The sequence below is a fragment of the Dipodomys spectabilis genome, unplaced genomic scaffold (genome assembly GCF_019054845.1).
Source record: "Dipodomys spectabilis isolate Male_0828 unplaced genomic scaffold, ASM1905484v1 ptg000266l, whole genome shotgun sequence".
Classification (NCBI taxonomy): domain Eukaryota; kingdom Metazoa; phylum Chordata; class Mammalia; order Rodentia; family Heteromyidae; genus Dipodomys; species Dipodomys spectabilis.
In genome coordinates, this window is record NW_024870943.1 from 6,081,232 (window position 1) to 6,109,216 (window position 27,985).

Below are 27,985 nucleotides of genomic sequence, written 5' to 3' on the forward strand. Positions count from 1 at the left end.
CATCAGAGATCATGGTGACTTGGTTCACTTGGGTTGATTCTATCTGGTGTTGGTGGGAAGGTTCAGGGATTACAGAAGGAGAGGAGCCTGGTACAAGAGACCCTGCACAGGCCCTTTAGACCTTACACTCATATCCAGGCTATCAGCAATCCCATTTTCTCTGTTCTGTAAAGAACTCCCCAATCTGGCCCTTTCTGCTGCACCCCATGCTATATGCACCACCTGGTCCAGTGATAGCAGCCCAACCTTGGACCTTCTTGCCACTTTAGTCTGTTCCCAGCATGACCACCAGAGGGCGCCAGTTTCCATTTGGGGGTGGCCTCCATTTCTAATGCCAAGTCTTTCAGAAAAAGCCAAGGCCCACCAGCCTCACCTCCCATTCTCCTGCCTTCCTCCCCACTTCCCACTCATTCCTTCATTCTCTCTCCAGCATACCAGGCCTCTCCTGCCTCCGGGCCTTGGCACTAGCTATTCACAGCCTGGACACTCCTCCTTTCCCCCATCTCTACTTGACTCCTCAGCCATTGCTTAAATGTCACCTCCATCTCGTTCCCCACGCTGCTCTGTGGGCACCTATTCTATTCTAGTTGCTCATAGGTTTATTTTATTTACTTACTTAGGGAAGTGGTGCTGTAGCTCAAGTGGTAGAGCGCTCGCCTTGAGCTGAAGAGCTGAGGGACAGCACCCAGACCCAGAGTTCAAGCCCCACAACTGACAAAAAAAAAAAAAAAAAAAGACCCATGCTATTTACTTACTTAGGTATTTTAAGACAAGAATACGCCACATAGCCCAGGCTGGTCTCAAACTTGAGATCCTCCAGCCACACCCTCTTGAATGCTTTATTTACTTTTGCAGTGCTGGTTAGCGCCAAACAAACAATACTTTGGGCCTTTCATGTGTTTGTAAGACTGGCTAGTTTATTATACTGGTGGGTTACTACTGTACTGCACTGCACAGGCCTGGCCCCACATCTCAGGAGCTCAGGATTGGCAGTGAATGAGTAAACAGGGCTCCAGCTGTTCCAAGGCTGCCTGTCTGTGAGAAGCTGGCTGCCTACCAGGTATATGACCTTGGGGGGCTGCCAATTTTCCCAGCTGGGGGAACAATGGCTCTGTTATGCCTTATCCCAAGGCCACTGGAGGTCATGTAAGACCTGAGGAAAAGTACCCCATGGTCACTCCCCTGGGACCCATCCCACCCCCCCCCCCCTCCTCAACAAACCAGGCCTAGTATTCACACTTGTTATCCTAGCTAGTTGGGAGGCTTAAGTAGGAGGATCAAAGTCAAAGGCTAGCCCTGGGCAAAAATAAATGATCTCTATCCAAAAAGAAATAAGGCCCTGGGTTTGATCCTCAACCCTGAAGGGGGGAAAAAAAAACTCACAAATTCAATTATCATCCTAATCATAATTCAAAGGAAAAATGAAAGGATGGTCATTTGGAATAAACTGTTGTGTTTTTTTTTTTTGGTCAGTCATGGGGCCTGAACTGTGGGCTCCCTCAGCTCTTCAGCTCAAGGCTAGTGTTGTACCACTTGAGCCATAGCGCCACTTCTGGCTTTTTCTGCTTATGTGGTAGTGAGGAATCAAACCCAGGGCCTCATGCATGCAAGGCAAGCACTCTACCACTGAGCCACCTTCCCAGCCCATGGAATACACATTTTCATATGTAAACTTGTGGGGCTACCTGCCAAAGATCACAGTCAGCCTGTGACTTCTGTAAGCTTGGGTGGTGGAAATGCCTTGTATTGGTGTCTAATTACCCAGAGCCGTTTGTTTACAAGGCGATTTGATGATATGGTGGAGAGTCACTGCCAAGATTCTAACAGTACAGCATACAGACATCCCTCATTTCACACAAGGCTGGTACTTCCTGGAAAATGCCCAGCCCCTAATCCCTTTCAAAAGGACTTGGTATATTTACAAGGGAGAATTTGATTCTGTGCTCCATGTTGCTGCTTGCATGTTCACCTGCAGGGAGGCTGGAGTCTAGCTGGTTTGTTGCAGTACAGTGTAGCTTTTGAAATGTTCATTACTTCTCTTCTGGCTGCTTCATATTAGTAATTAACACTTACTAGTTGGTGACTCACACCTGTCATCCTAGCTACTCAGGAAGCTGAGAGCTGAGGATTTAGATTTGAAGCCACCCAGTCAGGAGAGCCTGTGAAACTTATTTGGTTGGTCATGGGGCTTGACCTCTGGGCCTGGGCACTGTCCCTAAGCTCTTCAGCTCAAGGGCAGCACTCTATCACTTAAGCCACAGCACTACCTCCGGTTTTTGGTGGTTAATCGGGAGAAAAGAGTCTCATGGACTTTCCTGCCCTGATTTGCTTGGAACTCTGATCCTTCCTGAGTATTCCTGAGATTACAGACGTGAGCTACCGGCACCTGGCATGCGTGAAATTTCTCTTGCATGAACCACCAAAAAGCCAGTAGTGGAGCTGTGGCTCAAGTGGTAGAGTGCTAGCCTTGAGTGAAAAATCCAAGAGCCCTGAACTAGTTCTGCCACCACTGCGATACCAGCACACATACATACAAAAACCAAAGACTTGATAAAGGCAAGTTTCAATAGTCCATATTCTAATATAAACTCAGTTCATCTTAATTGTTAGTAGGAGTTTCCTATCATAGCCAAATTTAGCTGACTATAATTGTTTGGCTATATAAAACCAATGAGACAGCATGGTAAGGCCCTGAATGGTTTTTGCTATTCATGAATAGTAGAGAGAAAGGTCCCCAAAAACACTGTGGTAGCACTGAGAAATTACTAACCCCTTGGGAGCTCAGGTCAGCTAATAATGATTCTCATTCTGCCTCTGAGCTACATCCTCAGCTCAGTGCTTTTCAAGAAATACACCTCAGGGTTGAGAATGGTGGGGGATACTTGTAATCCAGCACTAAATAGCCTGCTGCAAGAGGATCCTTTTTGTTTCTTAGTTCTTCCATACTGAGGTTTGAACTGCTTGCCAGGCAGGTGTGATACCACCCGAGTCATGCCTCCAGCCTTTTGCCTTATTTTTCAGGTTGAGTTTTGCAGTTTTGCTTTAGGCTGTTCTCAGACCAGGATCTCTGTGGAGCTAGGATCATAGACATGTCAACCAGGCTTGTTTTCTTTGTGTAGGAGGTCTCACTAATGTTTTGGGTGGGTTAGCCTCTAACTGATACCTTCCCAATCTCTGTTGCTGCCTTTTTTTTTTTGGCCAGTTGTGGGGCTTGAACTCGGGGCCTGGGCACTTCCCTAAGCTGTTTTGCTCAAGGTTGGCGCTCTACCACTTCAAGCCACATCTCTACTTCTAGTTTCCAGGTGGTCATTTGGAGACCAGTCTCACAAACTTCTCTGCCCGGGCTGGCTGTGAAATGTGATCCTCAGATCTCAGCCTCTTGAGTAGCTAGGATGACAGGTGTGAACCATCAGGGCCTGGCTGCTTCTTGAGCAGCTGGGATTACAGATATGAGCCAATGAATACAGCTGGAGGGCCATTTGAACCAGGTGTTCAAGGCCAGCCTGCTAGGATGAGGAAAGACAGTAAAGCCCCTACTCGTTCATTCATTCATGCATTTATTTATTTATGCTGGCACCATGCCCAAGGCCTTTGCTTTTTTTTTTTTTCCACTCATGGCTAGTGCTCTACCAATTGAACCTCTAGCCTGGCCTTTTTTTTTTTGTTGTTGTTGTGGGGCCTAAACTCTGGGCCTGGGCGCTGTCCCTCAGCTCTTCAGCTCAAGGCTAGCACTCTACCACTTGAGCTACAGCACCACTTCCAGCTTTTTCTGCTTATGCAGTGCTGAGGAATCGAGCCCAGGGCCTCATGCATGCAAAGCAAGCACGCTACCACTGAGCCACCTTCCCAGCCCCTATCCTGGCTTTTTGCTAGTTAATTGGAGATACAGTCTTGAGGATTTGTCTGCCTAGGCTGGTTCCAAACTATGATTCTCAGATCTCCATCTCCTAAATAGCTGGAATATAAGCCTAAATCACCCAGCTACATTTTTAATTTTAAAGTGGAATTATTTAAGCCTTATTAGTAACATACAGACTGTATTAACACTTGCACATAATTTAGAAATAAATACAGACATGATATGTTGGGAGCTCACTCTTAGATGCTTGATCAAGACAAATGGGGGTTCCCCAAAGTCCCCCTCCCCTGTGTACCATTTATGGAGGTGGCTATAGAGAGGAAGTACGGGCTCTGGAGCCTGCAGTCCTGCCTTCAGCTCCCCACCTGGCAGCTGGATAGGGACGTGAGGAGCTGGGGCGAGGGAATTGGCCACTGTGGCCTCAGTCCCTGAAAAGGGTGGGGGGGGGAAGGGTCAGAGTAGCAGCGATCACTTCCGGGGAAGGAGTGAGGGGTCCATCAGGCCACGGCGCCCTCTAGTGGGCGGGTCTCACAAGCAGGAGCGCCGAAAACCCCGGGGGGGAAACTGAGGCAAAGGGCTACCGCCGCAGGCCCCCCTAACCCTGGATCGGAAGTCGGAGGTCTGCACCGGGACCCAGGAGGGGCCGGTTCTGCCCACCCAGGGCCCTCAGCACTTGATGCACCCCATTTCTCCCCGTCGGCACGGACACCCCCCCACCTCCAGGGGCGGTTTCAGCCACCGGCCAGACTCAGGAGCGCGGGATTGGGGTACTCGGGGTTCTCGATGACCCCAGGGCCGAACTTGAGCTCCAGGAAGCGGCGGTAGTTGTTGGGGGCCTGCGCCACGAAGCCGGCGAAGGGCAGCGGCACGAGCGGCTGCAGGAAGTGCTCGGGGAACTCGACGTCCTGCCGGTGGTCCAGCCAGGTGTCCTTGGTCATGACGCCGTGGCGCGGGTAGAAGGGCCACAGGTCCACGTGCAGGTGGTTGCTCTCGCTGTACTGCACGCGGAAGAAGTCGCCCTCCACCGCCTTCTCCCACACGAAGCCGCGCTCGTCCACCACCGAGCCCGCCTCGGCGCCGCGCAGCTGCTCGCAGTTGCCCACGTCCTCCAGGTAGATGCCCAGGTCCACGTCGTAGTCCCAGGGGATGATGTCGCCGTGGCGCGCGGCGCCCAGCAGCGAGCCGCCCTCCAGCCAATAGCGCACGCCCGCCGCCTCCAGCACGCCCACCACGTGGCGCGCCGTCTCGCGCAACGCGCGCAGGCAGCAGGGCGGCGTCCAGCGGCGCTCGTACAGGTAGGAGGGCGTGTCGCCCACCACCGTCCCGAAGCAGCGCGCGCTCTCTTTGCTGCAGCCGAACCACTCGAGCCGCCCGCCCTCCCAGCCCAGCAGCCGGATGCCCAGCGCGCGCAGCAGCGCCGCCCGCCGCGCGCGCCCCTCGCGCTCCGCCTTCCAGCGCGCGTGCGCCGTGGCCAGCGGGGGCTGGCGGGCCGCGGCGAAGGGCAGGTCCAGCAGCCGCACCGGCCAGCCGCGCAGCGCCGTCTGCAGGAAGAGGCCCGTGCTCAGCGGCCGCGCCAGCGGGGCCGACAGGTTGAAGAGGTCGCGCGTGCGCAGCAGCACCACGGCGTCCCCGTCCAGCGCGTCGCAGCGGGGCGCCGCCGGGGCCGGGCCGTAGCGGGCCGTCCACTCCCGCAGGCTGACGTTCAGGGCCAGGCAGCGGGCCGGGTTGGCCGTGGCCACCGGGGCGGCTACCAGGCGGGCGCTGCCGGCCCGGAGCGCCTCCACCATGCGCTCCAGGTGTCCCGGCGCCTCGACTCGCGTCCCGTCCGGGACCAGGGCGACGAACTCGGTGGCCACGTAGGTCTCGGGGCGCGAGGCGGCGGCGGGCCGGTCCAGCGCCGGCTGCAACAGCGCCAGGCGGACGTTGGGGAGGCGCGGCAGGGCCAGCGGCGGGTAGGGCAGCGTGTCGGCCGCCACCACCACGGGCTGGGCCGGGTCCAGCTGGAGGAAGGAGTCCACCAGCTCGGGCACCGCGTTGTCAAACGCTTCAAACTCCCGCACCAGCACGGTGACCCGGGGGCCGGCGGCAGCTGCACGGCGGGGGGCACGGGCCCGGGGGTTCCGGGGCTGGTGCTGCAGCCAGGAGACGTAGAAGAAGACCAGGAGGTTCAGGGTGATGGCGGCGGCCATCACAGCCCAGTAGCGCGGGAGCCGCATGGGGCCGGCAGCCGGGGCTCTGGCGTCCTGGAGAGGAAAGCGGGGAGGGTGTGTGTGTGTGGGGGGGGACCCCAGCTTTCCCGCGCTTTTTTTTTTTTTTTTTTTGCCAGTCCTGGGTCTTGAACTCTGAACTGGGGCTGTGTAGTCTACCAAGGCAGGTATTATTTTGCTAATTGGGGATGGACTCTGGAAGATTCTGAGTAGCCCGGATTACAGGTGTGAGTCACCAGCCTTCCCCCTCCCCCCCCCCACCCCCCCCCCCCGCCCCCTTGCACACTTAAGCACCCTTAGGGCTGAGGTGGGAGGATCGAGAATTCCAAGGTCGTCCTGAGACCTTACCTCTAAAAAGACTACAATAAGCCGGGCACCGGAGGCAGAGGTCTGTCATCCTAGCTACTGAGGCTGAGATCTGAGGATCGCAGTTCAAAGCCAGCCCGGGCAGGAATGTCTGTGAGACTCATCTCTAATTAACCACCAGAAAACCAAGTGGCTTCGACTCTTTTTTTTTTTTTTTGGGGGGGGGGGGGTCCGGTCGTGGGGCCTGAACTCTGGGCCTGGGCACTGTCCCTCACCTCTTCAGCTCAAGGCTAGCGCTCTACCACTTGAGCCACAGCGTCACTTCCGGCTTTTTTCTTTTTGCTTATGTGTTGCTGAGGAATCGAACCCAGGGCCTCAGGCATGCAAGGCAAACGCTCTGCCACCGAGCCACCTTCCCAACCCATGGCTTGGACTCTTACTTCCAATGAACCACCAGAAAACCAAGTGGCTTGGGTGTGGCTCAAGCGGTGGTGTGCTCGCCTTGAGCTGAAGAGCTGAGGGACAGCGCCCAGGCCTAGAGTTCAAGCCCCATGACTGACCAAAAAAAAAAAAAATTATAAATAAATAAAAAGACCACAACGGAGGCCATGTCATTTAGAGAGGCTGGTCTCTAATCATGGGCCACACTCCCAAGCAAACACCAGATGGCGCTGTCTCCCTGTCCATCACACATCACAACTTAGGTTTGGCGCAATTTCACCAAGATTCATTCATTCTTGCTTGCTTGCTTGCTTTCTAGCTCTATCTTCTCCCTCCCTCCCTCCCTTCCTCCCTCCCTCCCTCCCTCCCTTCCTCTCTCCCTCCCTCCCTCTCTGGTGCAGAGGCCAAATCTGGGGCCCTTGCACAAACTATGCAAGCTCTATTGCAAAACCATATCCCGGCCCCTGAAAAAAGTTTTTTAGGGGCTTTTTCAAAGCCAGCCTGGACAGGAAAGTCTATAAGATTCTTAGCTCTAATTAAGCACCAGAAAAGCTGGAAGTGGGGCTTGTGGCTCAAGTGGTGGAGCATTAACTAGAAGGATCTCCTCTCCAACATCCCTTCTTCTAGACTTCTTTCTCCTAGAGAATTTCCATTTCTGCTGGCCACTCCTTCCTCCAGGAAGGCTTCTCTGACTTATCAAGACTGCTTGTCACACTCCTGCAGCAACTCTCCTCTCCCTTCTCCTCATCCCAGCCCTGCCCATACTGGTTCATCACTGGTTAATGAGTCCGCTTGTCCTACCAGCCTGTGCACTCTGGGAGGGAAGAACTCCTCTATCTTCACTGTGTCCCCAACACACAGAGCCGGGCATACTGATGCACATATGTAATCCCAGCATTCAGAGGGCTAAGGCAGCATGATCAAGCATTCCAGGATAGCCTGAACTGCCTAGTGAGACCTTGTCTCCAAAAATGAAACAACCCAAAACTACAATTTAAAAATGCAGTGTCCAGCCAGGTGTCAGTGGCTCACTCTTGTAATCCTAGCTCAGAAGGCTAAGATTTGAGGATCGTGGTTCAAAGCCAGCCTGGGCAGGAAAGTCTGTGAGACTCTTACCTCCAATTAACCACTAGAAAACCAGAAGTGGGGGGCTGGGAAGGTGGCTCAGTGGTAGAGCGCTTGCCTTGCATGCATGAGGCCCTGGGTTTGATTCCTCAGCACCACATAATCAAAAAGAAAAAAGCCGGAAGTGGTGCTGTGGCTCAAGTGGTAGAGCGTTAGCCTTGAGCTGAAGAGCTGAGGGACAGCGCCTAGGCCCAGAGTTCAAGCCCCACAACTGATCAAAAAATACAGTGTCCAAGGTGAGGGCTTCTGTGTATCTGTAACGCCCACTCAGGTCAGCCATTCCTTGGTCTTCCCTCTTTTGTCTCCCCTGAGAGGCAACAATGCCTTCCTAGTCCTTGGTCCATCCACTGCTGCTAGTCTTCCTTCAGTTCCACTTGGACAGCACTTAAGAATGTGAGCTGTACTTTAAGAGCGGCTCCTGAACTGAAGGCATGGCTCAGGAGCAGTGGTCATGGCTCAGTAAGGCCCTGAGTCCCATCCCTCAGCACTGCAGAGAAAGAGAAGAGTGACACCAGGTATGGCAGCGCATACCCTTAGTTTCAGCTATTTGGGAAGCTGAGTCAGGAGGATCACTTGAGCCCAGGAATTGAAGGCCAGCCTGGGCCAGCAGGAACCAGTGATGCCCAGTTTTGGAATGGTGAGATTGAAAATTGGACTGCTCTACATCACTCTGGGTCAGGATGATAAAACATTCGTGGCAGCTTATGATGTGCTAGGCTGGGTTCTATGGACTTCACAGTCATTCAATCCTAATAGTACGATCACATCATAGGGTAGAATGGATGTTTGCATACATGAGGCCCTGGGCACTACATTTCAAGCACCACATACACCACATACACAAACAAGCATGGGAAGACAGGCAGGGACAGGTGGAGTCGCTTGCTCAACGTCACACAGCTAGGAAGCAGCGGGCTCAAGAAGCTGGTTCCAGAGTCATGCTTTAAACCAATCAACACAGCGCTCTCTCCTGTAGCCCCCTGGGCAGCCCAATTTCAGTCCATCTCCAATGAGTCTGTGAATCTCCCCGCACCTTGACTCGGCAGGTGCTTATGCCATGCTTGAGCATGGCACAAGATGAACTGAACTCATATTGTTTGCTTTTTTTTTGTTGTTCTGGCTATTTTGGAGATAGATTCTTGTGGACTTTTCTGTTTGAGCTAGCCTTGAAAAGTGATCCTGCAGGTCTCAGCCTCCTAAGTAACTAGGCTTACAGGCATGAGCCACTAGTTGTGTTCCCCCCCTCCCCACATCTTTCCCCCCTCAGCCACCCTCCTCCCCACCTGATCCTGTGTTCTGATGACCCAGGATGAAGGAGGTGAGCACTAGGTTGGGATTGTCCTGCAGACCTGAGACACCTGACAAAGCCCAAACAATTTACAGACGAGGTGGGAAAGAGTGGGGACGTGAGCAAGAGAAGCAGGGCCTGCCTAGAGAAGGGGGCAGGGATGGAGAAAGAGGTTAAGCGGTGATCTCCCTGCTCTCTTCATTCCCCCATGAAACTATGCTCTGCTCTGTGCATCACTCTGAACTGGCCCCAGCCTCTGCAGCGGAGAGGAAACTGCAATCAATTTGGGAAAGCCTGTGAGGAAAGGGCAATTTCCCAGGAGCTGAGGGACTTCTTACCTCCTAGGTGGCAGGCTGGGGGAGCTCCAGGAGGGCAGTGACAGCCCAGCCCAGCTGTTGTGCTGAGGGAAAGAAAACCAGAAAACCCTGCATGAGCCAACTTTGTACAACACAGCACCATCTCTTCTTCCCCTCACTCAGTACTGCCATCTACAAGGTCAGAGAACCCCATTTTCTGGAAGTCCCATAAACCTGGGTACCACAAGAGGGTGTAACAGGAGTGGGGTGGGATACTTGGGAGAGATGAGAGTTTTCACAGTAACCTAAAACCATTCCTCTCTCATGGATGTGTCCAGAAAAGTTAAGGCTAAAAAAAAAAATGTTACCATGATAACACCTTTTGTAGGCACACTGCATCTCCAAAAGACAATCCTAAAACGTTCCCTCCTTTGGGGGGGGGCTGGTTCCTAGGGTCACTGTAAGGGGGTAGGGGGCTCCCTGTTAACACAGTAAGCAAAGCTTAGCCTTGCCAATTTCTCATCTCCCTGGAGAGATGGTCCAGGCCCTGTAACCATAGCAACTGCCCCAGAACATCTCTAAATAAAAACACCTGGTTGGTTTGGTCCCTGGACCTCCCACATGGGAAGGGGAGACGGTTACCATGGTAATGGCTAACCGGGTAGCTACCAGAGAGAGGTTGAGAAAGAGGTGTTTTTCTTAAGAATCCCGTGTCCTTGGGGCTGGGGTCCTTTCTACCTGAGCACTAGGTGAAGGAGGTTGCCATGGTAACCGATGGGGGTAGGAGCAGAAGGACCACCGGGGACTTGGGTTACCTTAGCAACCTCTTCTTGGTACCAAGACAGGATCGGTTTGGGGCTCCACAAGACACAAAGGGGGAGAGGAGGAGCGATTGGAGAAGGGGTGGGGGCGCCAGGTTGGAAAGGGTTGCCATGACAACCGACCTGGCCAGGAACCAAGACGGAATGGGACACCTCTTGCAAACACCTACGGTGGTCCCCCTTTCTCTCAAGGAACTAAGAGCTACGGGGGGAGGGGGGACTATTTGTGTCTAAGGAGGGAAGAGTCTCTGGGGCTAAGTGGGAGGAGCGAAGCAGGAAGGTGCCCCCCCTCTCTCTAAGTACCGCTCAGGCGCAGGACCTTCGGGGCGCGTGCCCCCGCCCCGCCCCGCCCCGCCCCTCCCACTCACGCGCACGCGCGCCTTGGGGCCGACCCGGGTGGGCGAGGCGCGCGTCGGAGCCCGCGCTCGTCCCGGTCCCCGTCCCCTCCCCCGCCGGGCGGGTGCGCGCGCGGGAGGGGGGGGGGGAGCGGCGCGGCCGCGCAGGCGCGGGAGGCACAGCGGGCGCGCGGGCTCGGCCCGGGGCCTCCATGATGGAGGAGCGAGCGGCCGCCGCGGTCGCCGCCGCCGCCGCCTCCTCCTGCCGACCGCTCGGCTCCGGCCCGGGCCCCGGCCCAACTGGCGCGGCCCCGGGCTCCGGGCCTGCTTCCGGGTCCGGTCCGGCCGGGAAAGGCGGCGGCGGCGGCGGCGGGGGCAGCCCCGGGCCCGCCGCCGGCCCCGAGCCCCTCAGCCTGCCCGGGATCCTGCACTTCATCCAGCACGAGTGGGCGCGCTTCGAGGCCGAGAAGGCCCGCTGGGAGGCCGAGCGCGCCGAGCTGCAGGTGAGCGCCGCGAGCCCGGCCCGACCCCCGCCCGCCCCGCTGCCCGGCCCCGGCCCCCGCCCGGCCCGGCCTCACCCGCCGCCGCCGCCGCCGCCATCTTGGAGCAATGGCCGCCGGGACGGCCGGGGGGGGCGGGAGGGGCCCGCCACGGTCCCGCCACGGTCCCGCCACGGTCCCGGGGAGCGGCCGGGGGCCGTCCGAGCGCGGAGTCCTGGGGCCTGGGTCGGCTCTGGGCCGGGAGGACCCTGGGACCGGCCGGGCGGGACGGGCAGAGGGCCGGGGGTGGGAGGGACCGGCCAGCCGGGGGGCTCCGGAGACCCCGAGGGGACCTCGGAGAACGCGGGAAAGGGAGCGGAGGGGGGTGTCTGGCGAGACCGAGGGACACCCCCCCAACCCGTCTCCGGCCAGCTGACAGGTTGGAGGTTGAATCAGCGCTCCGGGTGGGATAGAAAGGGGTGTCATGGGGGGGGGTCACTCGGGGCCCCCTGGGCGCGAGACAGTCCGAGGAGAGCGAGGGGAGGAAGTCCGGGAGCCTGGGACGGGCTGATCTGGAGGCGTTCGGACAGGAGAAACGGGGGTGGGGGGTGTGGGACTGAAAGATGGCAGTGCTAGGACTTTTGGAGTGGGACTATGGTTGCGAAGGGTCCCAGAATGAAGTGTGTGAGGTCCAGTCTGAGAGGAAACTTGCGGGAGCCCTGGCATGAGTGGCTGCAGAGAATGGGGAAGAAGAGGTCGTCCCTGGGAGTGAAGGCGCGGAAAGGTCTTAGGGTGCGACCTAGGACCCCCATTTTGGAGGTGTGGAGGAGTGGCGTTGGCTCTGAGAGGGACGTGCGGTGTCAGTCAGGTAGAGGGCCCTGAGCTGGAGGGGGCGTGTCCGGAGCTTTGCCAACGTGAAGACAGGGGCGCCTGAGATGAGGAAAATCAGTCGGGTACCTTGGGGTGATGCATTAGGGGGAACATGTGTAGAGCAGAAAGGCAGAGTGAAGAAACATCTCAGAGGAACCCTGGGTGGAGATGGGGTATTTTTGGGGGGTGGGGATACCCCTCTCCAGGATGTATGATAGAGGGAGGATTTGGGCTGGGTTTGTTGACCTTGAGAATCGTGGGTCCCTTTGGACAGTGTCTGGACAAGTCTGAGGCCCCAGAAAAGCTGAAGATTTGAAGCGATTTAGGGATGGGCCGCCAGGATCTGAGGGTTTCTGGCTGGGGTGTTATTAGCAGGAGTCCATACTTGCTTCTGGCAGCCCAGCTTGCCCTGGCTGATTGGCTGTTTTCTATCTCGTTGAAGTAGGAATCTAAGTAACCAGATGAATGGGGAGCGCTCTCCCATAGCTGCATTTCTCCCTCCCACGGGGCTAGTCTTAGCCTGTCCTCCCCTGAGAGGCTGGGGCTGGGGTGGCTCAGACACCTTACATAAGTTATCTGCATTTGGTGGCCAGCTCTCTTCTTCCAAAACTCTTAGTGTCTTGTTTTACATATATATATATATATATGTACATTCATATATATATGTATATGCATATACATATATATATAGATATATCCCTTTGTGTAGGCAGGGCCAATGTTGCTACCTCACTGGGCAGCAGTGACACCTGCTGTCATTCTGTGCATGTTATGTGCTGGATACTGTGCTGAGCACTTTGGATACATGTTTCATTCTTGCAACATTCTGGAAGGGCAAATGACACTATTCCCTTTTATAATCAGCAGAGAGAGGAAGAACAGGCTTTGAGAGGACAAATGATTTATGAAGGATCACAGCAATGATTGACAGGTCTTGTCTGTGTATCCCATCCTCGTCCCTGCCCCCTGCACAGGAGAGAAACTGGCTCTGGGAAGCTTGGTGGTTTTCATGGGTCACAACCTGAGTGACATAGCAGAGCTTAGGCTGAATCATGGTCTTGGGACTCCTCACCAGTACAATTGTACATACAATACTTCCTATCTATACCTACATACCTATCTACTCTATTCCTCTCCTTCCCTCCCTCTTCTTTCCCCTTTTTTTTTTTTTTTTTGTACCAGTCTTAGGGCTTAAACCAGAGCCTGGGCACTGTCTCTGAGGTTTTTGTTGTTGTTGTTGTTTTATCTTTTGCTTCTCAAAGCTGACACTGCCACTTGAGCCACAGCTCCACTTCCAGCCTTTTGGTGGTTAATTGGAAATAAGCATCTTAAAGACTCTTTTCTGCCCTGGCTGCAAGCTGTGATCCTCACTCAGATCTCAGCCTCCTGAGTAGCTAGGATTACAGGCATGAGCCACCAGCACCCAGCCAGTTTCCCCCCCCCCTCCCCTTTTTTTTTTTGGTTGGTCGGTCATAGTGCCTGAACTCTGGGCCTGGGCGCTGACCCTCAGCTCTTCAGCTCAAGGCTAGCGCTCTACCACTTGAGCCACAACACCACTTCTGGCTTTTTCTGCTTATGTAGTGCTGAGGAATTGAACCCAGGGCCTCATGCATGCAAGGCAAGCACTCTTCCCCTGAGCCATTTCCCCAGCCCCCAGCCAGTTTTTCTTAATGAGAAAAGATCCATGTCTATTTTCTAGTTTGGAGTTTGAGAACCTGGTGGAGAGCATTCTGTTAGCGTCTCTGTTGTCCAGGTTCCATCATCATCATTTCACCTTTCACTTTCCTTTTGTTACATTAGTAAGAATTCATATATCTTAGGTGTATGTGTGGGATACATGTGCATGTGTGACACACACTTGAACCATATATATGACATGTTTTTTTCCCCCTCTTTCCTGTCCCCATTCTTGCAAGGTAGGGTCTGGCAGAGCTCTGTCCTTTTCCTCAGCCTCCCGAGTGTTGGGGAGGCCAGGCGACCACCACCGTGCCTGGCTTTCTCATTACTTCTGCTGACTAACTGGTGTACCATTGCTTGTGTAGTTGGGCCCTGTGGATGGGCGTATGGGTGGGTGTCGGTTTGTTGAGGTAGAGGGGTGGGGTGTGTTCATAAAACCAGGGCTTGAGCAGGCTGCCTCGCCAAGTTGCAGCCCTTTCTCCAGCACCTCCCAGACACCTTTCTTATGGAGCTTGTGCTGTGGGAAGGGCGACTTCCTGTGATCCGGAAGTACTTGGGACATGCTGGGGGGAAGGGGGGGACAGGACTCTGTGGGAGGCATCCAGCAGGGAGCTGCCTACTGATTATAAGCAGGAACTAATAGTTATGGGGGGTGCTGAGCAGTGATCCAGGTGGTCTCTGCCCTCAGAGGCTAGCACAGGAGGCTGGTTTGGGCTGGAGAGGGAACAGCATGTACACACACACACACACCAGAGTTCCAGTGAGAGGGAGCAGCCCCTGTCCCCACCTCCCCAGGGACCCCAGGGTCCCCTGACCCCATCCCTGCCAGCAGCACCTGAAGCTTGGGAAGAGGAGAGGAGCCTTACTGGGGACCTGGGACAGAGGTCGCAGGAGCCAGGAGAGGTGGCAGCCAAGCCTCCTGAAGTAGAGGGTGTGGGGCATGTTTGGGGGCTGGCTGTGGGGGGAGGGGCTGGCAGTGAGTGGGTGACAGAAAACAGGGAGCCCACCTGCCATGCTGCAGACCAGATCAGGTACCTGGAGGCCTAGCAGCCCACAAGCTTCTCTTTTCTGGGGAAGATGCCAGCATCCCACATGCGTCAGCCACACCTTCTTCCCTTTGCCAGAGGAACTGGGGGGTAGACAGCAAAGCTGCTAGGTGTGCTGAGGAGGGGATCAGGGCTGGGGTCCTACGTCCCACCAAGTGGGAGGGCCAAGACCTATCACCCCCCCCTTTTGTTTTGTTTTGGTCGGTTGTGGGGCTTGAACTCGGCTTGGGCACTGTCCCTCAGCTGTTTAGCTCAAGGCGAGTGCTCTACCACTTGAGCCACAGCACCACTTCCGGTTTTCTAGTGGTTTATTGGAAATAAGTCTCATGGACTTTCCTGCCTGGGCTGGCTTTGAACCATGATCCTCAGATCTCAGCCTCCTGGGTAATTAGGATTACAGGCGTGAGCCACCGGCGCCCGGCATTCACCCCTTTTTTTTTCGTCCACTATTCTGTCCTGGTTCAGGCCACTGCCAGTCTCCTGGTATCACCTTTAGCTTTGCTGTGTCTCCAGTGGTAGCTGCTGACCTCTGGGATGCGCTCGCAAGCCTGCTGTGCTCGCAGTGCTAGGGATCACCCTTCACTAACCATCCTCCACCTGTCACCTGCTCCATCGCTAACCTTTCCCACATTCCTGTGCCACAGCTACAGCCCCTTGGAGGCCTTCATCCCCCTCTCCCCATTTCTGCCCACATCTCCTTCCCCCAACTCTGGCTGGCCTGGGGTCTTGGATCCCCTCCTATCCCTCTCACATGGTACCTTTGTTCCTCCCCTCGGCCCTCGGCTCTGCCATGCACAGAGCCATGCAGGCCAGAGCCCTAGGCATCCCCACTGCTCCCCTTTACACTGTGTGGGGACCTGAGGTTGCTGGACAGGCAGTAGGAGGGGTTCTGTCACCTCTCTGCACCCTCTGAAGGGATTCATGGTAGTCACTTTGGGATGGAGAAGACACACGAGGACAAAGCCTCACTTGTTGGACAGAGGGGAGACCTGCTTAAATCGGTGCAGGAAACCAGTGGTTGTGCCAGGCCTGGCGCTCAGGCTGAGCTGCCTGGAGCCCTGGGAAGAAGCCAGCATGGGCTGGAGCTCAGGCCTTGGCAGATGGGCTTCTGGAACGTGGTCAAGGCCAGGATTCTGCCTTGAAGGCTATTGGCCCCATGTCTCCAAATGACCTGTTGACAGACCGGGGCAGCCCGAGCCAGCAGACAGTGTGTAGGGCTGGGCAGGAACCTGGCCGGAACCAGGGCACCTCTTATGCCTTATCCCACGGTGTGGTGGGGGCCGGGTGGCAGAGCTCCTGTGCTGCAGTGCTGAGCCCACCCACTCCTGTCCCTAAGCTCCAGAAGCAGCTTCCTACGCCTCCCAGGGACAGATGCTTTGCAAGGAATAGCGGGATACCACCTCCCCCAGCCACCTCAGGGACAGCAGCTGACTGGGGCCAGGGTGGGGGGGAGGGCTGGGCTGCTAATACCTAGCACCCCCTCCTGTCTATCTGCTCCTGACCCAGCTTCTCCCCAGGAGGCAGCAGTCAGGTTGGGCCTGCGCTGGCTCTCTTTGAGTCTAGGGCTGCAGAATCCTCTTGGGCTTTTCCGGGGGCGGGGCTGGGACCTTGGAGGTGGTCTAGCCCATCCTCTCTGCTCCTTTGAGTCCTGGTGCTGGTGTGGGACAGGGCATCGTCAGTGTACCTGAGTCCTGAGTTTCACTGTCTTTCCTTTCCCTCTGGTCCTCATGTTCCCCAGGCTCAGGTGGCCTTCCTCCAGGGAGAGAGGAAAGGGCAGGAGAATCTAAAGACAGACCTGGTGCGGCGGATCAAGATGCTGGAGTATGCACTGAAGCAGGAAAGGTTAGCCAGCCAGCCTGTTTCCTGAGCTGGGCCATGCCTCTTCCCATCATCCCTCATTGGGGGGGGGGGCGGGGGTAGAGTCAAGTGTAACAGGTGGGACTCAGGTAATAATCAATTCAGGGTTGGCCTACCAGGTGCCAAAAGTGTGGCCGGCGGCCTTCTTCCTTACCCATTTGGCGGCCTTATGTTATCACCGCCCTGTTCGTTGGGGGGGGAGGGGGAGGAAGGAATGGGACTGAGGCTTACCTCTTTAGGGAGTCCTGGAGCGGGGAAGGAGGCCTCTTGGCCTAACCCCATGGTACTGCCCCTGCCAAGCAGGCCAGCTTCTGAGATGAGGTGTGGGTGCTAGAGGCCCCAGGATTTGCTGGTCTTGCCTACTACTCTCTCTTGCTCAGCAATCATTTGTGTGTGTGTGTGTGTGTATGTGTTTTAGGGCCAAATATCATAAACTGAAGTTTGGGACAGACCTGAACCAGGGGGAGAAGAAACCAGACTTGTCAGAGCAAGGTAGCTTCTGCGCCCTCCCGCCCAGCCCCAGCTGAGCAGGAGGATTGTGGGGATGGGTCTGCTTGCTTGGTGGGGGATGCGTGTCCTCAGTGCCTGCCTTGCCTACCATCTCTCCTGCTATAGATGCTGATTGCCCCCCCCCCCCCCCCGCTGCATGGGGAGAGGGAGTGGGGCTATTTATAGGGTGCTGTGGAAACAGAGGAATGACTGCACAAAAGAGACACAGTGTTGCGTCTCTGCATTACCGTTCCATCATTTGTGCAGAAAAATGTATTTATGGGGTGCTGGCTTTGTGTCACAGAATGGGCCCTGCAGAGAGCAGACAGCCACAGGCTCTGTCCTTGGGGCCCTTAAGTCTGTGCCCCTTGGAAGAGAACTCAGTTTCCCGCAGGAGAAGGTGTGAGGGTGAGGGAGAGGGGTTGACAGTGGGGCTGGAACCCAGAGTGGGCAGTGCAGTGCAGCCGTGCCCGCCAGGCGGGTCACCTAGACGCTCAAATACACTCGACGAAGAAATTCGTGACAAATGACCTAAGAGCATCCTCTTTTCAAGGGGGTGCATGGGTATCACCTACATTTCTCAGAAGACAAAACTGAGGCTGTGATACATCACCTAACCTGCCCCAGGTCCCCAGACTGCCCACTCTCCTACCCCAGGACCCTAGCAGCTGCCCACATTGGAGGGCAGAACTCTACTCCTGTCAGGGTTGGGCAGCCTGGTGAGCAGCCAGGCAAGAGGGGGACCATGGGGTTAGGAGGGGGACGGAGGTGTGGCAGTGAGTGATGTGCCCTCACTGACAGCTCCTTGTCTTTGCTCTGGCAGTCTCCAATGGCCCAGTGGAGTCGGTCACCCTGGAGAACAGCCCGCTGGTGTGGAAGGAGGGCCGGCAGCTTCTGCGGCAGTGAGTGTGGGCGGAAGGGCAGGGTGGGAGCGGGGCATACCGCACATTTGGCCGGGGAGATAAGCCTGAAGTCCATAGCCCTTCCTGTCCTCACCAGGGCTGTCAGGGTCCCACCAGCCACAGCTGGGAGGGCCCTGCTGGCCCGCGCATGCCTCCAGACAAATTAGTCTTATGATTGGAGTTTTCTGTATTTGGGAAAACTTAGAAATTGTAGATGGGAGTGAGTTAAATGACACTCTGTTTTCCTACCCGTCTGTTGTGAGCTGTCACCTAAGAACCTGGGGCAGTTGGTCCTTAGCACCACAAGAGACAAAAGCTGTGCTGTGCTGTCCTGTGGGAGCCAAGGCTCTCAGCAGCTGATCCTGTCTCAGGATTTCCTTGAGGTGGCTTTTCAGTTTTCAGTCTGGTAGACAGGAAGCTGCCTAGCACTTGTGCAGGCACAGTACCTACAGGCATGTGCCAACTGGAAGTGGACAGGAGTAATGACCCCAGAGGATGTGTGAGCCGGTGTCTGTCGTGGCCCCTCCTTTGCTTGGGTGAGAGAGTTGGGTGCTGTTTGCCCCAGGCCATGCAAAGGTAAATACAGCCCACGGCCACCTTTGCCTCCTGGCTTCTGCCTGCCTTGTGTCAGGGTGCAGAGTCCAGGCACGAGTGCCTCACCACTGCTAAGGGACGAGGAACAGAACAGGCTGGGAGGGGAGAGTGCGGGGGGAGCAGCTGGCAGAGCAGCCAGGCCCTGCCGGCTTTCATCATTTCAAGCCACAGACATCCCTTTTTCTTTTCCCTTGGAGCCAGTCTCGGCTGGCTTGACTTGTAAGTTGCAGGGGTAGCAAGCACCCAGTGACAGCAGAGTGGCTGCCCACGCTCCTCCTGCAGCCCTGGTGCTCTGCAAAGTCCCTGTCGCCCCCTTGCTTCTTTGCATGCCTATTGGCATACCCCAAATGTGTGTGGATGTTGTGACCCCGCACCCTCCCAGAGCCCCAGGGAGCACAGAGTGCACACCATGTGCTCCTGCGTAGCGTCAAGGGCCTGGGCAGTGGGGCTTCTCCTGGAGCTTGGCTGGCTGCGCTGGGCATGCCTTGCCCAAACTAGTGTCTTGTGTTCCCATGTGCTCAGCTGGCTATGGCAGCACGTGAGCCCTGCAGCCTGTGAGGAGGCAGGCTGACTGACCTGCCCTCTCTGCTGCAGGTACCTGGAAGAGGTGGGCTACACCGACACCATCCTTGATATGCGCTCCAAGCGTGTGCGTTCCCTGCTGGGCCGGTCGCTGGAGCTCAATGGGGCAGCCGAGCCCAGCGATGGGGGCCCTCGGGCAGCACCAGGTCCTGGGGCACTCAGTGGCGGCGAGTCTCTGCTGGTGAAGCAGATCGAGGAGCAGATCAAGAGGTGAGCCCTGAGGCCCCAAGGCACCCCTCCCCATGCATTGCTGAGGTGCTCAAGACTCACCCCACGCAGGCCTGCTGCAGCACAGAGCCATCTTCATCACTTGCCACTCATCATCTCAGTGACAAGAGACAGCATCAGGGAGAAATGAGGGCCCCCAGCTCAGGAGGCAGAGGTGGGGAGGGCGGTCCCTTGAGCCCAGGTGTTCCAGACTCACCTGGCAATATAGTGATGAGGCTGCCTCCAAGTGGCTGGAGAGATGGGAGGCAGGTGGGGGGATGCCTGTCAGAGGGCGGAGGCTTCTGGCCGCACGGGCGCTGATGGGTCATGTCTGCCGGGCAGAGGCTGCATTGGGCTGTGAGCAATTGGGATCAAGCTCTGGCCACGGAGCCTGGACATCTTCTGACCTGGGCTTTGTCCCCTGCCTGCCTCCCCCCTCTCCCCCTGCCCTGTCACATGCAGGAATGCAGCGGGCCAAGACGGCAAAGAGCGCCTGGGTGGCTCAGTGCTGGAGCACATCCCCTTCCTGCAGAACTGCGAGGACGAGGATAGCGACGAGGACGACGAGCTGGACAGCGTGCAGCACAAAAAACAGCGCGTGAAGGTGAGCCCGTGCCCTCTGCCCACGTGCCTGCCCCGCGTGCCTCTCTGTCCCCTCCAGCAGGCTGGGAGAGGCACCACGCGGGGACTTGGTTGCTCTAATGTGTGAGAAACCTGTGCTGCAGGCTCTGTAAAGGGTGGGGGTGGGGTGGGTGGGCCCAGGAGCTCAGCCCTGATAGGGCTGCTGTTGGGATCAGGACACCCCGCTTGTGGTGGTGTCCATATCACCTCAGTGTGGCCTTGGCTTCTGCCTGTTGACACAGCCAGCATGTTTCCCCCTTAGTAGCCAGGGCACGGCCTTGGCTGAGCTCTGTGCTGGCTGAAAGGGCAGGAACCAGCTGAGGTGAACCAGCTGGTGGCTGGTGGCAGCCTTGTGGACAGTGGCAGAGGATGTGCTGTGCAGGTGGAGGCCGCAGTTGGCTGGGCTGCCTAGGGCACTGGTCCAGTTTGGACTTGGTGCCTGCCACAGGTGATGGTTCGCTCGGCCTGCTTTCTCACCTGCAGGAGAGGACATGCAGAAGTCTTGTGGCTGGACACAGGGTTTGGGGGTTTAAGTGAGCCTGTGCAAAGTACTTTGAGAGAGCCTGAGTTCTTTCTCCTGCCTACCCCCTTTTTTTTTTTTTTTTTCTGAGTGCAGGTCAGGGGAGGGATCTGGGGGGGCCTGAGTTTGAGGCCTATTCATTGTCCCTGAGATTTTCTTGCTCAAAACTAGTAGTACTCTACTACTTGAACTACAGCTTTACTTCCAGTTTTTGGGGTTTTACTGGAGATAAGAGTCTCTAGGTCTGGCTTCAAACTGTGATCCTCAGATAACAGCCTCCTCAGTAGATGGGATTATAGGCATGAGCCACTGATGCCCAGTTTATGAGTTCTTTTTAAAGGGCTTGGTAGTACTGAGATTTTTCCCTTAGGGCTCCCCTTGCTAGGTAGGTGCTCTACCACTTGAGCAGCGCCCCCTAGCTATGAGTCAGGGGTTGAGCCTGGTGGCTAGCTGGGTAGGGGGTGTCTGGCCCCCCACCCCCCCCAATTGTGGAGCTCTGCACCCTTCTCAGAGATTTGCTGTGTGCTTTTCTTTCTGAGATGCCAGGCTGGGGGTATTCTGGCCAAGCTGGGAGGAAGGGGGCTGCAGGCACGGGTGGCACAGGACACCCCTGCAGGGGTGCCCCTAGCCCTGGGGCACAGCTGGCAGGCCGTGGGCTGCTCTGAGAGGGTTGGTAGGGGGCTGGAGCTCCTAATCTGCCTGCCTTACCCTTTGCCCAGCTGCCATCCAAGGCCCTGGTGCCTGAGATGGAGGACGAGGATGAGGAGGACGACTCAGAGGATGCCATCAATGAGTTCGACTTCCTGGGCTCAGGAGAGGATGGGGAGGGGTCTCCGGACCCCCGGCGCTGTGCTGGCGAGGGGAATCCCCACGAACTAGGTGAGTCTCGGGGGACCTCCACCCGCCTTCCTCATCCAGCAGGGACAGACCCTGCATGCTGCCCCTGGCGTGTGTCACCTGCAGCTGCGTCCTGCTCAGCCCGTCACCGGACGGATATGCTTCCCAGAGAAGGGGGGGAGCGGGCAGCCACCCCCTTCCCTGGAAGTCCCCGTGGGGCCACGGTGGACAGCTCTTCAGGAAACAGAGCCTCCAGCCTCAAGAGCGGGGCTGGTGTCCTGGCCAGGCTATGGAGGGAACAGGATGAGGACTTTATAGGGGAAGTGGGTGGGGAGGGAGCTGCTCTGTGTCTCTTGGCCAAGGGGCCTTGGGGTCACAGAGGTGAATGGCTGCAGACTGAGAACCAGGGCAGGGCCTTCCTTGTCCACTGCCCCTCAGAGAATCCCCTGTTCCCTTCACTCACCCCTGCCTGTCCTTCTGGGGCCCTCGCCATCACAGGAAGGCCCATGGTGGTGGAAGAGCAGTTACCCCACTCTTCAGGTGCTAGGCTGGGACTGGGGGTGACTTACGACTGCCTTATCTCTGAAGAAAGCCGTCGGGTCAAACTCCAGGGAATTCTGGCTGACCTTCGGGATGTGGACGGGCTGCCCCCCAAAGTGACGGGCCCACCTCCTGGCACCCCCCAGCCCCGGCCTCACGAAGGTAACCCCCTCCCCTAGTTGCCCTGGAGCCCACAGCAGAGGGGGGCTGCAGAGCTAAGCTCAGGGCTGCTGTGTCTGCAGGGGCGAGGCTTAGCCTCCAGTCTGTAGCCTCCCTGTCCCAAAAGTTCGTCTGTCTGTCTCTGTCTCCCTCTTTGTCTGGCCTGCCCTGTCTTGTCTGTCTCTCTGTCTCTTCCTTTCCAGCTGTGATTCTTGATCTTGTCCTCCCTGGCTCTCTTTCTGGCTCCTTATCTCTCTCTCTGCCTCTCTCTGTCCTCCTCTCTCTCCCTGGCCCTCTCTCCCCCACCTCCCCTCCCCCTACCAGGTTCCTTTGGCTTCTCCTCAGACGTTTTCATCATGGACACTATCGGGGGCGGGGAGGTGAGCCTGGGGGACTTGGCAGATCTCACCGTCACCAACGACAACGATCTCAGCTGTGATGTAAGTTCTTGGGGGCCCCTATGGGCCCCCTGCCCAGCGCCCTTGCCCAGCTCTGGGCAGGTGGCTGACCTGGTGTGCTTCCTTCTGCCCCACTTACCCATTGTACAGAGGCAGGTGGTACAGGTCTGGAAGATTTGGGGGACTGGGCACCTCGTCAGGGGCCCTCCCACCTTGGCGATTTGGGGTATGGGAAGATGGCTTCAAGCCAGACTACCACCCCCCCCACCCCCGCCATACACACATACTTCGGTGTAGTCTGTAGTGAAGGACCCCTGGGTGTCAGAGCTTAGTGCCTGTGCTCTGTGGGCAGGTGAGGATGGCGTGTATGTACCTGGATCAGAAGAGGGTGTGCCAGCATTTGCCATGGGCTGCTTTGCCTACCCCCTATTGCCCCCTGGGAAACCACAGGGACCTGGGAGGAGGGCTGAACCAGATAATGGGGTTCATCCAGAGTAACGCCTAACTTGGGTCATGGCACTTTAGTGTCTGACGGCGTGTTCATCATTGCTCCTGAGCCCAGCCCCTTCCACTTGTGGAAATGAGGGAGTCCCTGCAGGTTCTGACCCAGCCTCTTCCCATGGTGCCACCACCTCCAAACCCTCCTCTCTGTAGCTACTCTTCACCTCCCTTCATCCAGGCCTTTCTGGGGTCACCAAGACATCCCCTGCTCTACATCCTGCAGTTCCTCATTCCTTCCCAGTCTTAGGGGAATATACTCCTGGCTCCTGTTTTGCCCTCATCTCCTGCCACTCTCCCCTTGCATGTGCAGCCTAGCTACACTGGCCTCTTAGGCTCTGGACCCAACATTGGTGCCGCCTGCCTCAGGGCCTTTGCATGTGCAGCTTCCTTCTGTATCCCCTCCCCTTAGTGGGTTCTGCTTAAACCCTACGCACTTGCCACGGCCTTGAGAAAGCCAGGCAGGCCAGGCCGTCTGGTGGTCCCTGGGGGTGCATTGTTGAGTGTAGCTCTGCTCTTAGCCTAGTTCCCATGAGCCTGTGGCTAGAGCTGTTCATGTCCCGCCCAACTCCTCTCTGAGCTGTGGGGCCCGGAGGATTCGGGCCCATGTTTGTCAGAGGCCAGTGCACTGGCACACAGGCTGAGGGGCTGTGGGCACAGGGCTGGGTCAGTCTCGGGGGAGGGAGGGGGAGTGAGGTCCTCAGGGCTGGTGTCGGGTTCTGCATGGCTGCCAGGATGGCCAAGCACCACTGAGGCAGCCTCCCTGCCCCCCCAGCTGTCCGACAGCAAAGATGCTTTCAAGAAGACGTGGAACCCTAAGTTCACCCTGCGCTCACACTACGACGGCATCCGCTCCCTGGCCTTCCACCACAGCCAGTCGGCACTGCTCACCGCCTCCGAGGATGGCACCCTGAAGCTGTGGAACCTGCAGAAGGCGGCCACAGCCAAGAAGAATGCCGCGCTGGACGTGGAGCCCATCCACGCCTTCCGCGCCCACAGGTCAGGAGGGAGGGAGAAGCTACTGGAAGCCTGTCTCTAGGCTGTGGGGGCTGGCAGCTCATCTCGGGGTCCTCGGCCAGGGAAGGTGAGCGTCTGGTCCACTTCCTCCCCCAGGGGCCCCGTGCTGGCCGTGGCCATGGGCAGCAACAGCGAGCGCTGCTACAGCGGCGGCGCCGACGCCCGCATCCACAGCTGGAAGATCCCGGACCTCAACATGGACCCCTACGACGGCTACGGTGAGGACCTCAGTGTGAGGGAGCCCTGCCTCCCCTCCTCTCGCTGGCTCACGGGCATGGGGGGGCAGCAGCATGTGCGGAGCCTGTGGCCCGGCCAAGGTCTCTCTGTGGCCGAGTGGAGGGTGGTGAGGATGGGCCGAACAGGCACGATAGTGTGGTGCTTGGTTCGCTTTCCACCCTGCTCTGGCTCTCGATGCTTCCTCGCTCTTGGCCCTACGCTAGGTCCCATCATGGGTCACGGCCGAGGGCAGAGGGCCCTGCCTTCTGGGAATGTGTGCCATTACTAGTCAATGGTCAGCCCACCCAATCAGCGCCACACATTGGTGTCAGCAGGATGTGCCAGGGCCCCCCTACGCATGCTCCAATGGCCAGGGAGGCAGTGGCAGAGCAAACAGAAAAGAGCACAGGGCCTAGTTGCTTTGTGGGGCCATCAGGGTGCAGGGGTGCCAAGCAGCACCCTCTGCTGCCCGGCGCTGAGTTCGGGGCCCTGGGCAAGCAACTGTTGGGCAGCTTCAGCACGGGTCTGCATGAAGCCTGTTTCCTCCCCAGACCCCAGTGTGCTGAGCCACGTCCTGGAGGGCCACGGGGACGCCGTGTGGGGCCTGGCCTTCAGTCCCGCCTCCCAGCGCCTGGCCTCCTGCTCTGCCGACGGCACCATTCGCATCTGGGACCCCAGCAGTAGCAGCCCGGCCTGCCTCTGCACCTTTCCCACGGCCAGCGGTGAGGGGGTGGGGGGCGCCCCGGGATGCCCGGGCCACGCAGAGCCAGCCTTTCTGACCCCTGCCTTTTCTTCCCTCTGCCCTCAGAGCACGGGGTCCCCACCTCAGTGGCCTTCACCAGCACCGAGCCCACCCACATCGTGGCATCCTTCCGCTCCGGTGACACCGTCCTGTATGACCTGGAGGCCGGCAGCGCCCTCCTCACACTGGAGTCCCGGGGAGGCAGTGGTAAGGGGCTGGGTGGAGGGGCTCTGGGAAGGGGAGAAGGGGAGGGAGGGGCAAGGCTGCTTGCAGGTGACACAGGTGTCATCTCCCCTCATTTGCAAAAGCAGCACGGTGGCCCCGTGGCCTGTCTCTGCTTCCACACTTTGCTCCTCACATCCCTCCCTCTCCCCTCCATCAGGCCCCATGCAGATCAACCAGGTGGTGAGTCACCCCAACCAGCCGCTCACCATCACTGCCCACGACGACAGGGGCATCCGCTTCCTGGACAACAGGACAGGTGAGGGCACGGAGCCAACTCAGACCCAGTCCTGGTGCCCCCGGAAGCTCTCAGGTGCCACCCCAGCTCCCTCACCCTCCTGCTGATGCCCAGAGCGGGAAGGGAACTGGCTACCACCCTCCTCTCTCTCCAGGTAAATCCGTGCACTCCATGGTTGCCCACCTGGACGCCGTCACCTGCCTGGCTGTGGACCCCAATGGCGTGTTCCTGATGTCAGGCAGTAAGTGGGGACCTCAGCAGGGTGGGGACCACCATTGCTCCTGTGAGGATAGGGGTCACTATCCTCTGGAGACCTGTCACCTGTGTCATCTATACTACCTGTACTGCCCTGGGACAATGCAGAGGCTGGCATGATCCTTTGCCTTGCACAGCATGTGGGGAGAGGGGAAAGCAGTAGGATGAGACGCTGGGGGTGGAGCTCCCACCCTGCTGCCTCGGGCTGTACCTGCAGGGGTGTGAGGGTCTTCCACGGAGAGCCAGGGGCTGTGGGGCAGGCCTGAGGCTTAGACTCAGCCAGCACCACATGCGGCTGAGTGTGCACGTGTGTATTTGTGCATGTGCACAGGGATGAGCGTGGTACAGCACATCTCTGGCTTTGCCTCTCTGCCATGCACTGGTGCTAAGCAGCCCTGCCCCAAACCCAGCAGCTGAAGTGTGTGCACAGTAGCACGTGCCCAGCATGGTTAATACACTTGCAGGAGGCATTCCGTTCTGGAAGCTGGGCACCACCAATGCTTCCCTGTTCCCAGCTAGTGCCTCCTGCCCAGCCACAGCCCCAGGCCCTGGACCCTCACACATCTGGCTCCTGGCTGTCACCCAGCTGTTGTGCTGCCTATTGTCAGACACTTGGAGGCTGTCCCGCTACGCTTCACCTCCCTGAACTGCCACTGACCTCCCCTGGAGTGCTGGCTGCTGTGTTCTTAATGCAGGCTTTTGCATTGTGTTGTCATCTGGGGGGACCTGGAGGACCCTCCCCCCCAGCCCAGCATGGGATTCCTGGGCTTTCCCTCAAGCCCCACCCCGTCTGCTGTGTTTTCATTCCACCTCACGGCAGTGGCCACAGGACAGTGAACCTCCCAGGGCCTGGCACACAGTAGATGCTCAGTAAACAGTTGGTGACTAGCTGGATGGTGGTCAGGATGGGCAGAGCAATGCAGGGAAGAGGGCAGAACCCTGCCCCACTCCTCCCCCCCCCCCCCCCGCCCCCGATGGAGGGGAGGCCTTTGGCTCCATGCTGGTCCCCACAGCTCCTACTCTTTCAGGCCACGACTGCTCTCTGCGCCTGTGGAGCCTGGACAACAAAACGTGTGTGCAGGAGATTACAGCTCATCGGAAGAAGCACGAGGAGGCCATCCACGCGGTGGCCTGCCACCCCAGCAAGGCCCTCATTGCCAGCGCTGGTGCCGACGCCCTAGCCAAGGTCTTCGTATGATGCCCGCCTGGCCTCACTCTGGCCGCATGCTGGCTGCAGATCGGGGCCCGGCAGGTGGGATGGAGGTGAGGGCATCAGACCTTTTCCTGCTGTGGGTGGGAAGGGCAGAACGCTCATCCTTGCGCTGGACTGCCCTCACAGCCCCTCCTTCAGGCTGTGCCAAGTCCCCTAGTCCTAGGAAAATGGCTGACACGCCTCTGGGAACGTGGGGCGGCGCTGGACCTCGAGAGGAGCCCTAACCTATTGTCCTGGTCCAGTCTCCAGTCTCCCGACCTGAGTCTCTGCAGGCGGCTCCCAGCCTCCTCCCACCTGCCCCAGAGCCTGGTGGTGCTAAAGGCCCCTTCTCCAGAAATGCCCTGCCCCTTCCCTGCCCCTCCAGCGGGGCCCCAAGGCCTGCTCCTGCCATTGGCTGCCCCCCAACTGCAGAGGCAGCCAGGACCAGGGGTCCTTGGGGGTCCTTTTTTTTCCAAGATGCCACAAGGTGCCAGATTCTGCCCTTGAGCCCTGCCCCGCCTCCGCCTCCAGCCCCCCAGTAGGGAAGTCTCCAGACACCCCCCTGCTGTCCAACACTAACCCGGCCTCTAGGACCAGGAATTGCTTGGGGAGGCCGCTCCAGCCCCACTCCTGCAAGGGCAGCCCTCCCAGCCCCCCACAAGAGGCCAGGCAGAGAGGGTGGGGCAGGCCCTGGGCCCCCAACTCCCTGTATATCTGTATAAATGGATGGGACTTTAATGGCGCCACCCACATTATCACTGTGTGATAGTCTGTCTGTCTCCTGGCTCCACACTTTGCCTCTATTTATTTCATTCTGTCTGGGTTCCCCCCCTGCACCCTTGGTCCCTCCCCCACCCCCCACCCCCAGGCCCCTGTTTATAAGCCTCAACCCTCACCTCTGCCCTGAACTTGTATGTGAAAACTTGTCTCAATAAACCCTTTGGAGTAAGATGGGTGCCATGCCGCTGAACTCGAAGGGAGGAGCTTGGCTGGGGGGCGTTTGGGGAGAGGAGGTATGATGGGTTTGGAGTTTCTTGTGGTAGGATGAAGGGGCAGAGGGGCCAGAGAGCCTGGGTGGAGGTGGCTGTGAAGGGGCGGAAGCAGGGGCATGGGACCGAATCTCCGTGTGCCCTCCCCAGGGGCAGAGGC

General features: G+C 57.7%; 2 protein-coding genes across 4 annotated transcripts; one reads left to right on the plus strand and one right to left on the minus strand.

Moving 5' to 3' along the window:
- Window positions 1-3,973: 3,973 nt before the first annotated feature.
- Window positions 3,974-11,275, minus strand: LOC122125750 (fukutin related protein). Of its 2 annotated transcripts, none has more exons than XM_042700335.1 (3): window positions 11,257-11,275; window positions 9,565-9,626; window positions 3,974-6,102 (listed from the first exon to the last, which is right to left on the minus strand). In XM_042700335.1, exon 3 carries the CDS (start codon window positions 6,073-6,075, stop codon window positions 4,591-4,593), a length of 1,485 nt encoding a protein of 494 aa, XP_042556269.1. In that variant the 5' UTR covers window positions 6,076-6,102; window positions 9,565-9,626; window positions 11,257-11,275; the 3' UTR covers window positions 3,974-4,590. The 2 variants fall into 2 exon arrangements, with proteins under 2 accessions (XP_042556269.1, XP_042556270.1); XM_042700336.1 differs by lacking the exon at window positions 11,257-11,275 and adding an exon at window positions 10,338-10,647.
- On the plus strand, window positions 10,711-27,785 carry Strn4 (striatin 4). Of its 2 annotated transcripts, none has more exons than XM_042700322.1 (16): window positions 10,711-11,181; window positions 16,489-16,592; window positions 17,026-17,099; window positions 17,920-17,998; window positions 19,187-19,384; window positions 19,844-19,985; window positions 21,242-21,401; window positions 21,948-22,061; window positions 22,383-22,498; window positions 23,730-23,953; window positions 24,068-24,189; window positions 24,739-24,909; window positions 24,996-25,136; window positions 25,312-25,410; window positions 25,544-25,630; window positions 26,673-27,785. In XM_042700322.1, exons 1-16 carry the CDS (start codon window positions 10,891-10,893, stop codon window positions 26,840-26,842), a joined length of 2,292 nt encoding a protein of 763 aa, XP_042556256.1. In that variant the 5' UTR covers window positions 10,711-10,890; the 3' UTR covers window positions 26,843-27,785. The 2 variants fall into 2 exon arrangements, with proteins under 2 accessions (XP_042556256.1, XP_042556257.1); XM_042700323.1 differs by having other exon boundaries at window positions 22,404-22,498.
- The last annotated feature ends 200 nt before the right edge of the window (window positions 27,786-27,985 follow it).